Source organism: Callithrix jacchus, chromosome 9 (assembly GCF_049354715.1).
Source record: "Callithrix jacchus isolate 240 chromosome 9, calJac240_pri, whole genome shotgun sequence".
Lineage (NCBI taxonomy): Eukaryota > Metazoa > Chordata > Mammalia > Primates > Cebidae > Callithrix > Callithrix jacchus.
Genome location: NC_133510.1, coordinates 12,275,771 through 12,288,950, shown reverse-complemented (window position 1 = coordinate 12,288,950; position 13,180 = coordinate 12,275,771). Strand labels below are relative to the sequence as shown.

At 36.1% G+C, this 13,180-nt stretch overlaps 1 protein-coding gene across 1 annotated transcript; it reads right to left on the bottom strand.

Moving 5' to 3' along the window:
* Positions 1–513: 513 nt before the first annotated feature.
* Positions 514–1,648, bottom strand: TAS2R10 (taste 2 receptor member 10). The gene has a single exon (XM_002752180.6). The coding sequence runs from the start codon at positions 1,558–1,560 to the stop codon at positions 637–639; it is 924 nt and encodes a 307-aa protein (XP_002752226.3). The 5' UTR covers positions 1,561–1,648; the 3' UTR covers positions 514–636.
* Positions 1,649–13,180: the final 11,532 nt, after the last annotated feature.

Genomic DNA, 13,180 nt, shown 5'->3' with positions numbered 1-13,180 from the left:
CGTGTCCTTGCTTCGGAAAAGGCAGGTAAAGCACAATAAGGAGTCTTGTTTCCGAGCTTCTTCTCACTGCTGTAATCTTCACAGCGAACGATCTCCAGGCTGATGTTTTTCCTCTAGGCAGTTTGTAGAAAGAAGTTGCAGGGAAGAGAAGCTGACCAAGCCGCTGAATCTGCATGTGAGATTAAAATCTCCTCAAAGGCCGAGATTCCCTGAAATGTAGTCAAAACAATTATGGAAGATTTCAGTGATCTTTTTTTTTTGAGACGGAGTTTCACTCTTGTTACCCAGGCTGGAGTGCAATGGTGCGATCTCGGCTCACCGCAACCTCCGCCTCCTGGGTTCAGGCAATTCTCCTGCCTCAGCCTCCCGAGTAGCTGGGATTACAGGCACGCGCCACCATGCCCAGCTAATTTTTTTTTTTGTATTTTTAGTAGAGACGGGGTTTCACCATGTTGACCAGGATGGTCTTGATCTCTCGACCTCGTGATCCACCCGCCTCGGCCTCCCAAAGTGGATTTCAGTGATCTTTAATGACACAGTTAAAAAACAACGAGAGAATGCAGTGCAATGAAACATATCTTCAAGGATTTATTCACTGGATTATTTTCATGAAACCTTCATTTGTCCTGAAGATGTCTATGTGGCTCTGAGCCTTTTCCGTTTTTTACAGCACTTTAATTGCTGTAGTGCCCTCAAAGAGGCTTGCTTTAGTTTGCTGTTTCCTAGAATTAAGATAAATGAATGACTCCAGGGATAGAGGACACTGGTTGTTATTCCAAACATAAGCAGAAGTTTGTGTTCTGGCACAGAAAAAAATGTTATTTCTATGATAATGCCTACAAAATACAAGATAGAGAGGATGATGAAAGATACCAAAACTTTCATTGCCTTCACATGAGCTTCTGTGTTGACATCTCTGAATCCTGTCAGATTCAATTGCATCTGCCTGTTGTGTCTCCAAAGGGAAATGATTAACAAAACACATGTAGTTAGGGATAGTGTAAAGGAAAAAATGACTCCCAGGTTTAGCAAAACCTGTTTAATAAAGTATTCACTTTTACTCACGTTGAAATGCCAGTCTGTGGCATTCTTCAGTTTATGATCTTTAAACATCTTCACAGTGTGTGGAAAACTAAATAACCATGAAATAAGTAAGCATCCCAACAAAAAGGCAGGAATTCTGTTTATTCTGCTCTTCAACCAGAGAAATATGGTGTTGGAAAAATTTGCTATCTTCAGGAAATAGAAGATGCTGAGGCATGTGGCAAACCATATGCTTGACTGATTAATAATTAACCAAAAGTAACTAATACATTCAATTAGGTTACTAGAGAAATATATATCTGGAGAGAATATATGCATAAATCTATCCGTAATTAGTAACCATATCAGACAAATTCTAGAAATAGCTAAGCCAGTTAGAATAAAGCCAATCAAAGAGAACTTATGCTTGACACAGTTAATGCAGTTTACAAGTCCAATAAATCCATTCCCTAAAACCCCCAATACTGACTCACTAATTACAACAAAAATGAAGATGCCATCCACTACACTTAGCATATTGGCTAATCCTTAATATGACTTCTTTACATCTGTCTTAGATTACCTACTGCAGAATGAGTCCTATATTGGCTGTTTGATGGAAGTGTGACTTTCTTCTCTTTCATTATATAAAGACTTGAAATTACCGCAGTAATGGCTTGTGATGGGATCAGAAATATCTTGATGAAGACGGCTCCAAATATTTCTACAAAATATAGCTCATCTAGAGAATGTATGTTCAGACTGAATGCCTATCTATAATTTGTTAAGATGCAAATGAAAGTTTCTGTTTCATGGATTTTACATGTCCTCCTGAGACTATTTTGCATTTAATAGTTGAATTTTGGAGGAGTGACAATCATATACCTATAGGACATAATGTATAACAGAAACAAAAATGTGACTTTATCTTTTTAAATATCAAATTATGATTTATGTTGTTTATAATCAATTTATATATGTAAAGGAAAATACTCTATAGAAGTGAAAAACAAATTTGGCCATTGTAGATACCTACTCTAAGTGATCAATTTAATTTTTAATTAAAATTTAAGTTCAACTCTGGGCATGGCAAGTTTCACAAATATATCATAAATCTGTTGCTATTGTCTTATACTTAATAGTTATCACACCCTTGAATGCAGAAGATTATGTTGACTGCCCTTGACATGAAAGGGTCTCAGAACTAAGCTCCTCACTTAACACTTTGCTGTTTGCTGGCACCCACTCATTTATCCAACAAGTGTCTACTGAATCTAGATACAACAGGCTCTCTTGATCTTGAGGGAATATAGTGGTAGACAGAATCTCAAAGCGTGTGTGATATAAGGATTGTACATTCTAATGAAGGAGGTGGGAAACAATCAAGTAAATCAACATACTTATCTAAGAGTTAAAAGTGAAATCTAACATTCGTTAAGCTTTTATCATATTCCTAGCACTATGTCAAGTACCTTAAGGTTATTTTTCTCATCTTAATTTCACAAGCCTTCAATCCTTTAAATGAGGGGCTACTTTTGTCTTTACATTTTACATTAAAAATAAATAAACTAGGCCGGGCGCGGTGGCTCAAGCCTGTAATCCCAGCACTTTGGGAGGCCGAGGTGGGTGGATCACGAGGTCAAGAGATCGAGACCATCCTGGTCAATATGGTGAAACCCCGTCTCTACTAAAAATACAAAAAATTAGCTGGGCATGGTGGCGCGTGCCTGTAATCCCAGCTACTCGGGAGGCTGAGGCAGGAGAATTGCCTGAACCCAGGAGGCGGAGGTTGCAGTGAGCCAAGATCACGCCATTGCACTCCAGCCTGGGTAACAAGAGCGAAACTCCTTCTCAAAACAAATGAATAAATAAATAAACCAACTAAGCTTTAGAGAAAGAAAAACCTTGTCTCATTTATCCTGGCATGACTCCCACAAATAAAATTGCACAATGATTTCAAAATGAAGTTACATCAAGCATAGGAATAGACTATAAATGATAGCCAGCAAAACAAAACAAACCAACCAAAAGCATGTAGAAAATTTAAATTCTCATGGGCTGCACATATTGGAATTGACAGACCAGACTATGTATGGATAAATTAGCTAATGTATACACTGTTTACAAAAAACAAGAGGGAATTTCAGAGAAGAGCAGTAAGAGATTGTCAGAAAGAAATGGGAACATTTGGGGACAAAACTTCTAGAAATGGAGAATATAATTATATAAAATGTAAATGAGGTAAATACTCAAAGTAAACGATTAATATTGACAAGGAGGAATTTTTAAAACTCTGACAATATACTGCTTATAAGAAGCCCAATTTAAATATAAAAAGGGAAAGATTTAAAATACAATTACAGAAAAATAAGCCATGAAAACATTATCCAAAAGAAATCTGGCGGTTATAATAATATTATAAAAGAAGACTTAAAGGTAAGAAGCAGCATTAGAGAAGAAATGTGGGAGTGTATTTTACAATGATAAAAACACTCAAATCTACAGAAACATATAGTAATCCCAAAGTTTATGAACTAAATAATCTTGCAAACATTACAGAAAAGGAAAAATAAGACAAATTTATAATAAAAATGAAAGACTGTAAAATACATAACTCAATAGCTCATACTAGAAACAGATCAAAAATCAATAGATGGAAAATATATGAAAAAACAATTGACAAACTTTTGTGTTCAATAATAAAATAATTCATATTCTTTTCAAGTGCACATAGACTATTTTTGCCAAAATTGATCATATGTGAATCCAAAAGAATATCTCACAAGTGTTACACGAACAAAACTTTCCAAGTATGTTCTCTGAATCAAAAGGAATAAAATTAAGTTCAATAATAAAAAGATAACTAAAAACAGAAACAAGTTGCTAAGACAAAAAAATTCTAAATACTCCTAAGTCAAAAAGGAAACAACAAAAATTATGAAAATATTTTTAAGTAAATAATACAGTTTGAGTATTTCTTCTCTGAAATGTGTGAGGTGAGAGTGCTTTGAACTTGGGATTTTTTTTATTTTGGAATATTTGCATTATACTGATTAAGCATCTGCAATTCAAAAATTTGAAATTCAAAATGTGCCAATGAGCATATCCTTTGAGCTCCATGTCAGCACTCAAAGAGTTTCAGATCTTGGAGCATTTCAAATTTCAGATTTTTGGATTAGGGATAGTCAACCTGTAGTAGAGAAATGACCTATGAAAGTTTACATAATCCAACTGAAGCCATTCTTTGAAGGAAATACGTGGCCTTGAATGCATCTTTCAGAAAAGAAGAAAGGCTAAAACCAGATGAATTTTGTTTTCTTCTCTAGAATCCAGAAAATTAAGAGTAAAAGAAAACTGAAGCCAATAAGTTATAGTAACAGCAGAAATCACTGAGGGAAAATAATTAGGTACAGCAATAAATGTCGGTCAAAGAAAGTGCAAGTCACTGTAGTCCTCAGAGACATCAAAGAGAAAATAATTAGGTACAGCAATAGACTAATGTCGGTCAAAGAAAGTGCAAGTCACTGTAGTCCTCAGAGACATCAAAAATAGAGCCTGGGTGTGGTGGCTCATGCCTGTAATTTCAGCACTTTGGGAGGCCCAGGTGGGAGAATCACTTGAGCCCAGGAGTTTGAGAACGGCCTGGGAAACATAGCAAGATCTTGTCTCTACTAAAATAAATAAAGACATAAAAATAATTTAGCAGGGCATGCACCTGGTCCTAGTTACTTGGGAGGCCAAGGCTGGAGGATCGCTTGTGCCCACGAATTTGAGCTTGCAGTGAGCTGCAAGTGGGCCACTACACTCCAGCCTGGGTGATAGAGTGAGATCTGAACACTCTCTCTCTGTCTCTCTCTCTATATATAAAATATACAGTTACATATTCTTATATATAATCTTTTAGAAGACAGTACTATGAACAGCTTTATACAGAATTTCATCAAGAACAATGAAGACAATTCAGGCTAATATAGCCTGAACGTAGATGCAAAAATTTCCAAATAGAATCCCGTGATATATAAAAGAATAATTCATCATAACAAAAGGAGTTTTAAAAGCAAATTGTGGGATTAAAATGAAATACTTGAAGACATAATCAATTAACACACACACACACACACAAACAGAAAAAGGAAAAAGGGCCAAAAGTAAATGAGATCAATGAAAAACAGAGCAAAATTTATGACTTACAGCCAACCAAACTGATAATTATATTAAACATAATTTGACTAAACGCACTAATTAAAAGATAGAGATTGTTGGAATGAACAAATAAAAGCACAATTAAATGTTACACGTAGAAGATAAAACATTAAATATGAAGGCACAGATAGATTGAATGTAAATAGATAGAAGAAACTATACTATGGAATTTGTAACCCTAAAAAGCAGGACTGGTTATATTATCAAAGTGGTCATATTATCTAGACAAGTAGTAGAAAAACAGAAGGATGTTTTATAATGACAAAATAGACAATTTATCAAAAATACTCAACAATCCTGAAGGTGTGTAAGACTAATAATCATGACTAAAAATAAAGTAAAATTAACAAAACTAAAGTAAGCGATAGGCATAGCAAGCATTTAAAACCCCCTGTGCCATGATCTGCATGTGTCCCCTCCAGAGTCTGCATGTTGAAACTTAATCACCAGCGTGCCAGTATTAAGAGGTGGGTCTTTTAGGAAATAATGAGGACAGACCTCTCATGAATGAGATTAATGACCTTATAAAAGAGGTGTGAGGGAGCTATTCATCCTTTTTGTCCTTTCACCTTCTATCATGTAGAGCCATGACATTTGTCTCCTCTGGAGGATGCAGCAACAAGGGGCTACCTTGAAAAGAGAGAGCAGACCTCAGCAGACAGGCTCATCCAGAATTGTGGGAAAATAAATTTCTATTGTTTATAAACTACCCAGTCTAAGGGAATTTGTTATAGCCGCAAACATGGAATAAAGAGCCCTCTTATGGTGATTGCTAGAACGAGTAGACAAACACCAGTGAAGATATAGAAGATCTGAGCCACACTGTCAAGAAGCTTGATCTAGTTTATCCTTCTAGAACATTATATCTAACTGAAGACTAAAGCTTCTTTTCAAGCGCATGTGGAACATTTGTCAAGATTAGTTATGCTCCAATGCACAAAATAGTTCTCAATAAATGCCTCATTTTTAAGATGGATGTTATAGTCTTTTGTGACTTTCCACATTCAACCAAAAATGAAAGTGCCTTTTTGTAGGTAGGAAGGAAGAAAGGAAGGAAAGAAGCAAGAAAAGAAGGAAGGAAAAAAGGAAGGAAGAAAGAAAAACCAAACAGAAAACTTTGCAATTCTTTCATGTTTACATTTCCTAAAATGCTGAAATATTTTTGCGAATTTTCTAACAAAATCCAATTTTGGATCTCATTTCATTAAAACTATAATTTATAAAGATTTGGCATCACTTTATATTTAATCCTAAATCTTGAAATATGGTATACCTCTTTGGATATGCTTTGACATAATCCACACAGTGTTTCATAATTTTAACAAATATAGTCCTTATTTATTACTTAACAGATTTCCCTATCTCTCTGTTTTTGTCACCTTTAGAAATGGGAAAATATTGTTACAATCTATTTGCAGACGACATGATAGTATACCTAGAAGACCCCATCGCCTCAGCCCAAAAACTCCTGAAACTGATAAACAACTTCAGCAAAGTCTCAGGATATAAAATCAATGTGCAAAAATCACAAGCATTCGTCTACACCAATAACAGACTTAAAGAAAGCCAAATCAAGAGCGAACTGCCATTCGCAATTGCTACAAAAAGAATAAAATACCTTGGAATACAACTCACAAGGAACGTAAGGGACCTCTTCAAGGAGAACTACAAACCACTGCTCAACGAAATCAGAGAGGACACAAACAGATGGAGAAACATTCCATGTTCATGGTTAGGAAGAATTAATATCGTGAAAATGGCTATACTGCCCAAAGTAATTTACAGAATCAACGCTATCCCCATCAAGCTACCATTGACTTTCTTCACAGAACTGGAAAAAACCACCATGAACTTCATATGGAACCAAAAGAGAGCCCGCATAGCCAAGTCAATTCTAAGCAAAAAGAACACAGCGGGGGGCATCACACTACCGGATTTCAAACTATACTACAAGGCTACAGTAATCAAAACAGCATGGTACTGGTACCAAAACAGAGATATAGACCAATGGAACAAAACAGAGGCACCGGAGGCAACACAACATACATACAGCTATACAATCTTTGATAAACCTGACAAAAACAAGCAATGGGGCAAGGATTCCATGTTTAACAAATGGTGTTGGGAAAACTGGCTAGCCATGTGCAGAAAGCAGAAACTGGACCCCTTCCTGACACCTTACACTAAAATTAACTCCAGATGGATTAAAGACTTAAACATAAGACCTGGCACCATAAAAACCCTAGAAGGAAATCTAGGCAAAACTATCCAGGACATAGGAGTAGGCAAGGACTTCATGAACAAAACACCAAGAGCATTGGCAACAAAAGCCAAAATAGACAAATGGGACCTAATGAAACTGCACAGCTTCTGCACGGCAAAAGAAACAGTCACTAGAGTGGATCGGCAACCAACAGAATGGGAAAAAATTTTCGCAGTCTACCCATCTGACAAAGGGCTGATATCCAGAATTTACAAACAACTCAAGCAGATTTACAGGAAAAAAACAAACAAGCCCATTCAAAAGTGGGCAAAGGATATGAACAGATACTTTACGAAAGAAGACATATATGAGGCCAACAATCATATGAAAAAATGCTCATCATCACTGGTCATCAGAGAGATGCAAATCAAAACCACATTGAGATACCATCTCACGCCAGTTAGAATGGCGATCATTAAAAAATCTGGAGACAACAGATGCTGGAGAGGATGTGGAGAAAAAGGAACACTTTTACACTGTTGGTGGGAGTGTAAATTAGTTCAACCATTGTGGAAGACAGTGTGGCGATTCCTCAAGGCCTTAGAAATAGAAATTCCATTTGACCCAGCAATCCCATTACTGGGTATATATCCAAAAGACTATAAATCCTTCTACTATAAGGACACATGTACACGAATGTTCATTGCAGCACTGTTTACAATAGCAAAGACCTGGAACCAACCCAAATGCCCATCGATGATAGACTGGACTGGGAAAATGTGGCACATATACACCATGGAATATTATGCAGCAATCAGAAATGATGAGTTTGTGTCGTTTGTAGGGACATGGATGAATCTGGAAAACATCATCCTCAGCAAACTGACACAAGAACAGAAAATGAAACACCGCATATTCTCACTCATAGGTGGGTGATGAAAAATGAGAACACATGGACACAGAAAGGGGAGTACTAAACACTGGGGTCTATTGGGGGGAAAAGGGGAGGGCCAGTGGGAGGGGGAGGTGGGGAGGGATAGCCTGGGGAGAAATGCCAAATGTGGGTGAAGGGGAGAAGAAAAGCAAAGCACACTGCCATGTGTGTACCTACGCAACTGTCTTGCATGCTCTGCTCATGTACCCCAAAACCTATAATCCAATAAAAAATTAAAAAAAAAAAAGAAGTTAAAGTTGAAGAAAGAAAATATAGACGCTAAAATCTAAAAAATGAATATTCAGATCACCTATTGACATTAGTGTTTAGTAGCAATTAACTATTGGTTTTTGTGTGTTTTGTTACCTCTTATTTAATTAAGATGCATTTATTTCATTAAAGATACTTGCAACTTTGCAAAAAAAAAAATATATATTTTCTAATGAATTTTGGTTAAAATGTAGGAAAACTCATGTTATTTAAATGTTTATTTTATATATAGTGTCATTTCTAAATTACTTTAGAATCTGAATACTATGTCTATTTCTCATTTCATTCTGTTTTGATAGATAATGGTACCATCTCCATTTTGTTCTTCTCCCCCTTCAAGAATGATAATAAGAGCAGAGAGACTGATTTGGGCAGCAGGCTTCCTGAATTGCTCTGGACCCTTACATAGTACTCTGGTGAGTGACCATCATCACTTTCCTAGTTCTTTGTTTCTAAGTATCGGGGAATGTTTTCCCCAGTCCCTAGTGAGCTACTTCTATATGGCCTTTGATTCTTTTTCTACTCATTGCTCACATTTTCTTCAAAATTTTCAAGAAGTTACATATTGTATTAGTCTGTTCTTGAACCACTATAAATACCTGAGACTAGGTAATTTATTTAAAAAAGAGGTTTAATTGACTTACGGTTCTGCAGGCTGTACAGGAAGCATAATAGTTTCTGCTTCTGGGGACACTTCAGGAAGCTTCCAATCATGGTGGAAGGCAAAGAGGGAGCGAGGCATCTCAGATGAAGGAAACAGAAGCAAGAAAGAGCAAGAAGGGGAACCATTACACACTTGTAAACAACCAGATCTTGGGAGAACTCACTCACTGTCATGAGAACAGCACCAAGTGGGAAGGTTGCTAACCCATTCAAAAGAAATCCATCTCATGATCCAGTCACTGCCCACCAGACCCCTCCTCCAACACTGGGGATTAAAAACCAACATCATAGGGATACACATCAAACCATATCACTCATATTTTATGAAAGTTAGTTTTTATTCTACAATTGATTTCCCTCAGCCATCAGTTAAGTCTGAATTTTGTTCATAGGGTTGCTGTTTTTGTTGTAATTGTTTTATATAATGTACACACATTGTACATGTTTTTGTAGTTTGGCACATCTATCTTTTTCTTTGAGGTTCAGCCACTTCCCCTATGATTCACAATGTCTTCTTCTCAAGATTAAACATTTATCTTTATTTTCTTTTGTCCTTTCATAATTTTCACCAAATAAAAAAAAGAAATTTTAAGATATTAAGCTAGCATTCCCTCCTCCCAACAGATAGTTCACAATACTTATGAAGATTCTTGGTTGTATAACTAGAAACCAATTTTAATCAGTTTAATTAGAAAAATAATTTGTTGGAAGGTTATGGGTGCTTTTCTCATGATAGTGAATAAGTCTCACAAGATCTGATGGGTTTATCACGGGTTTCCCCTTTTGCTTCTTCCTCATTTTTCTCTTACCACTGCATTTAAGATGTGCCTTTTGCCTCCTGCCATGATTCTGAGGCCTCCCCAGCAATGTGGAACTGTAAGTCCAATTTAATCTCTTGTTGTTCCCAGTTTTGAGTCTGTCTTTATCAGCAGTGTGAAAACGAACTAATAAAAGCTGGTTGTTGCTCTTTATCTAATGGGTGACCCAAACCTTCATTTCTGAAGGTTTTTGGCCATTCCTGGAGGTTTTTGGCCCTGCCTAGTTTGAGTTACTGTAGTTTTCAATTGACTTTAACCACAGGAACATGGTAATACTAAGATGTTTCACACACACACACATGCATGTGCATGCACAAGGACGCATTTTTTTTTATTGTTTATGCTAGACTTTATTCTCCTGTTTATGCTCAGTGGAGCTCTGTGACCAAGTTTTTTTGTAATACCATAACTTTACCAACTTGACAATACAATCCTAAGATATTTAGAGGAAGAAAATGCTAACAGGGATCATTACATGGTAAAATTGATTTTTCACTCATTCAGCTACTCTGTGTCTTTTGATTGGAGAGTTTAATCCACTTACATTCATTATTATTATTGGTAAGTAAGGACGTATTCTTGCCATATTATTTGTTTTCTGGTTGTTTTGTGGTCTTCTTTCTTGCCCTCCTGTCTTCCTTTAGTGAAGGTGATTTTCTCTGGTGATATTTTAACTGGGGGACAGGAGCAGGTTGCAGGGTTGTTCCAAAGACACTCATTGTTCCCTGATTGGATGTGTTTTCCGAGTCCTTGGGTCTCACAGACACATATGTTTTTAAAATCAGGGTCTTGAATATCTGGATGAAATATAAGTTGAAAACCACCCAGTAGTATTCACAACAAATAGATTCAGGATATGGCCAAGCTGGTGAGGACATAGGCAAATGAGGATTTTGATTGCAGTCCCATCAATTCAATTAATGGGCCCCATCTGTCCATTCACCAAAATTGTCTCACGAATTTCCCATTTACTAAGATCATGAAGATGTTTCCAGAGCACGTGGCATGCTTAGAGAGAGAAATTCTCTGTCTCTAATATTTCTGCTGATAGACTGCTTTTCAAATTATCTGGTGGTAGACAAGATGGTTTTCTTCTTTTGTTTCTGTTTTGAATTCTGCTTTTTAGGCATCCAAGGCTGCTGTGAAATAGAGCTCTTATTATCTTCATGAAAATGACTTGTAAAGCTTATAAAATGATTTAAAGTTCAGACATGGTGCTATGTACCACTTGAAAGATTGTAAAATTATATTCACAATGACTAAAAGCCTAAACTCTGTTCTTGTTATTGGAAAATGTTATATTGGTTTCTTGTCATAATTTTACACTTTCCTTCTCACTCAAGTTCTATTAATTTTTGTTTTTATATATTTTAATTGAGGATGGGGAATGTCAAACAATGCTTTTGTTCAGTAAATACTCCAAACCTCACTTCAGAGGTGATATCTGATTATTCAATTTAAGTCAATTGATTTATGGGATTCTACTGACAACAGGTCCTTGGGATCAGGTCCTAAATGACTTCAATATATGGAAAGGAAAGATTTCTAACTCAGAGTTAAATAAGGCTTTTCTCATTCTGGCCAGACATGATTAAGAAAATTGACCCAGTGGCCATTGGCAACCGTCTTATATAATAACCTCAGAGAGAAGAGTTCTAGGACAAAGATTCTGAGTTCAGCAGAGTGGAGATGGAAATAGCCTGGGTCCTTGGTTGTGGCATTCAGCTCCTGATACTACCGTAGCTGGGACCCTCCCTTCCTTGAATGCCTAGTTAAATGAGATGATTGTATTCTTTATAGTTTATAAGAATTTGAGACAAGGTTTTCTCTTTTCATAATTAAAAGCTTCCTAACACATCGCCTCAAAATGCTGGTAATATATACACATTTCCAGGGACAGGTTGATGCAGCATATAACAAAATGTTGTATTTTAAGTCACTTTATGCATATTAATAATTAATCTGAATAATTCTCTTTATTTGTGTAAACTTCACTTAGTACGGAAGGTTAGTATAAATGAGAAAATATTCTCTTTTCCAAATTATACGACAATATCTGCTAAACATGAACTTCATGCTGATTCTGTAATACAGAAATAAGTAGAAAAATATTAAGTTGTGTACATTTAGTAACTCTTTCTATATTCTGTGTTCATTAATTTTAATATTTTAATTTCCTTTCTGGTTACAGAAGGATTTTCTTTTAGCATCTTTACCAAAGTCCTTAGATTGTCTCTACTCTTTTGAAGGAACACTCACTTCCAGTGTTACCACACAAACTAAGATGCAAGTGTCACATACTAGCATAAAACAAATTTTCATTTTACCAGGAAACGAAGTTTTGTGCAAAGTGGATAAAACTTTCAGGGCAACTGAATCCCAGACATCAGACAACTACTTAGGATATGAAAATTTTAAATCACTTTAAAATTAACTCAGAGAGAGTCATGATCTATATAGAAACTTGGAAATCATCAAAATAGCTTTTTAAAAAGATTTATTGTCAAGATTTTCCCATACAACTTTAAAGTTTTAAGTGTGTTTTGTGGGAAACACATTAAAATATGTTGTTCTGTAATAGTTGTCCTACTAATAGACATACAATTGTCAATTCCTCATGTCAGTAATATTCTTCTATATCATTATTATCTAAGTGTACAGTGATGTGATCTTGGCTAACTGCAGCCTCGAGCTCCTGGGCTCAAGCAATCCTCCCACCTCCACCCCACCAAGTAGCTGGGACTACAGGCACGAGCCACCACATCTCGCTAATTTTTTTACATTTACGTAATTTTTTCATATATTCATAAGTATTTATGGAAAAACTTTTTTCATATTTTTTTAATTTTATTTTTATTTATTTTAACTTTTTTAAAATTGCACTTTAGGTTCTGGGGTCCATGTGCAGATCGTGCAGAATTGTTGCATAGGTACATACATGGCAAGGTGGTTTGCTGCATTCCTGCCCCCGTCACCTATATCTGGTATTTTTCCCCACATTATCCCTCCCCACCCTCCCCACCCCCTGCTGCCCCTCTCCTAGTCCCCCGCAACTGACCATAGTGT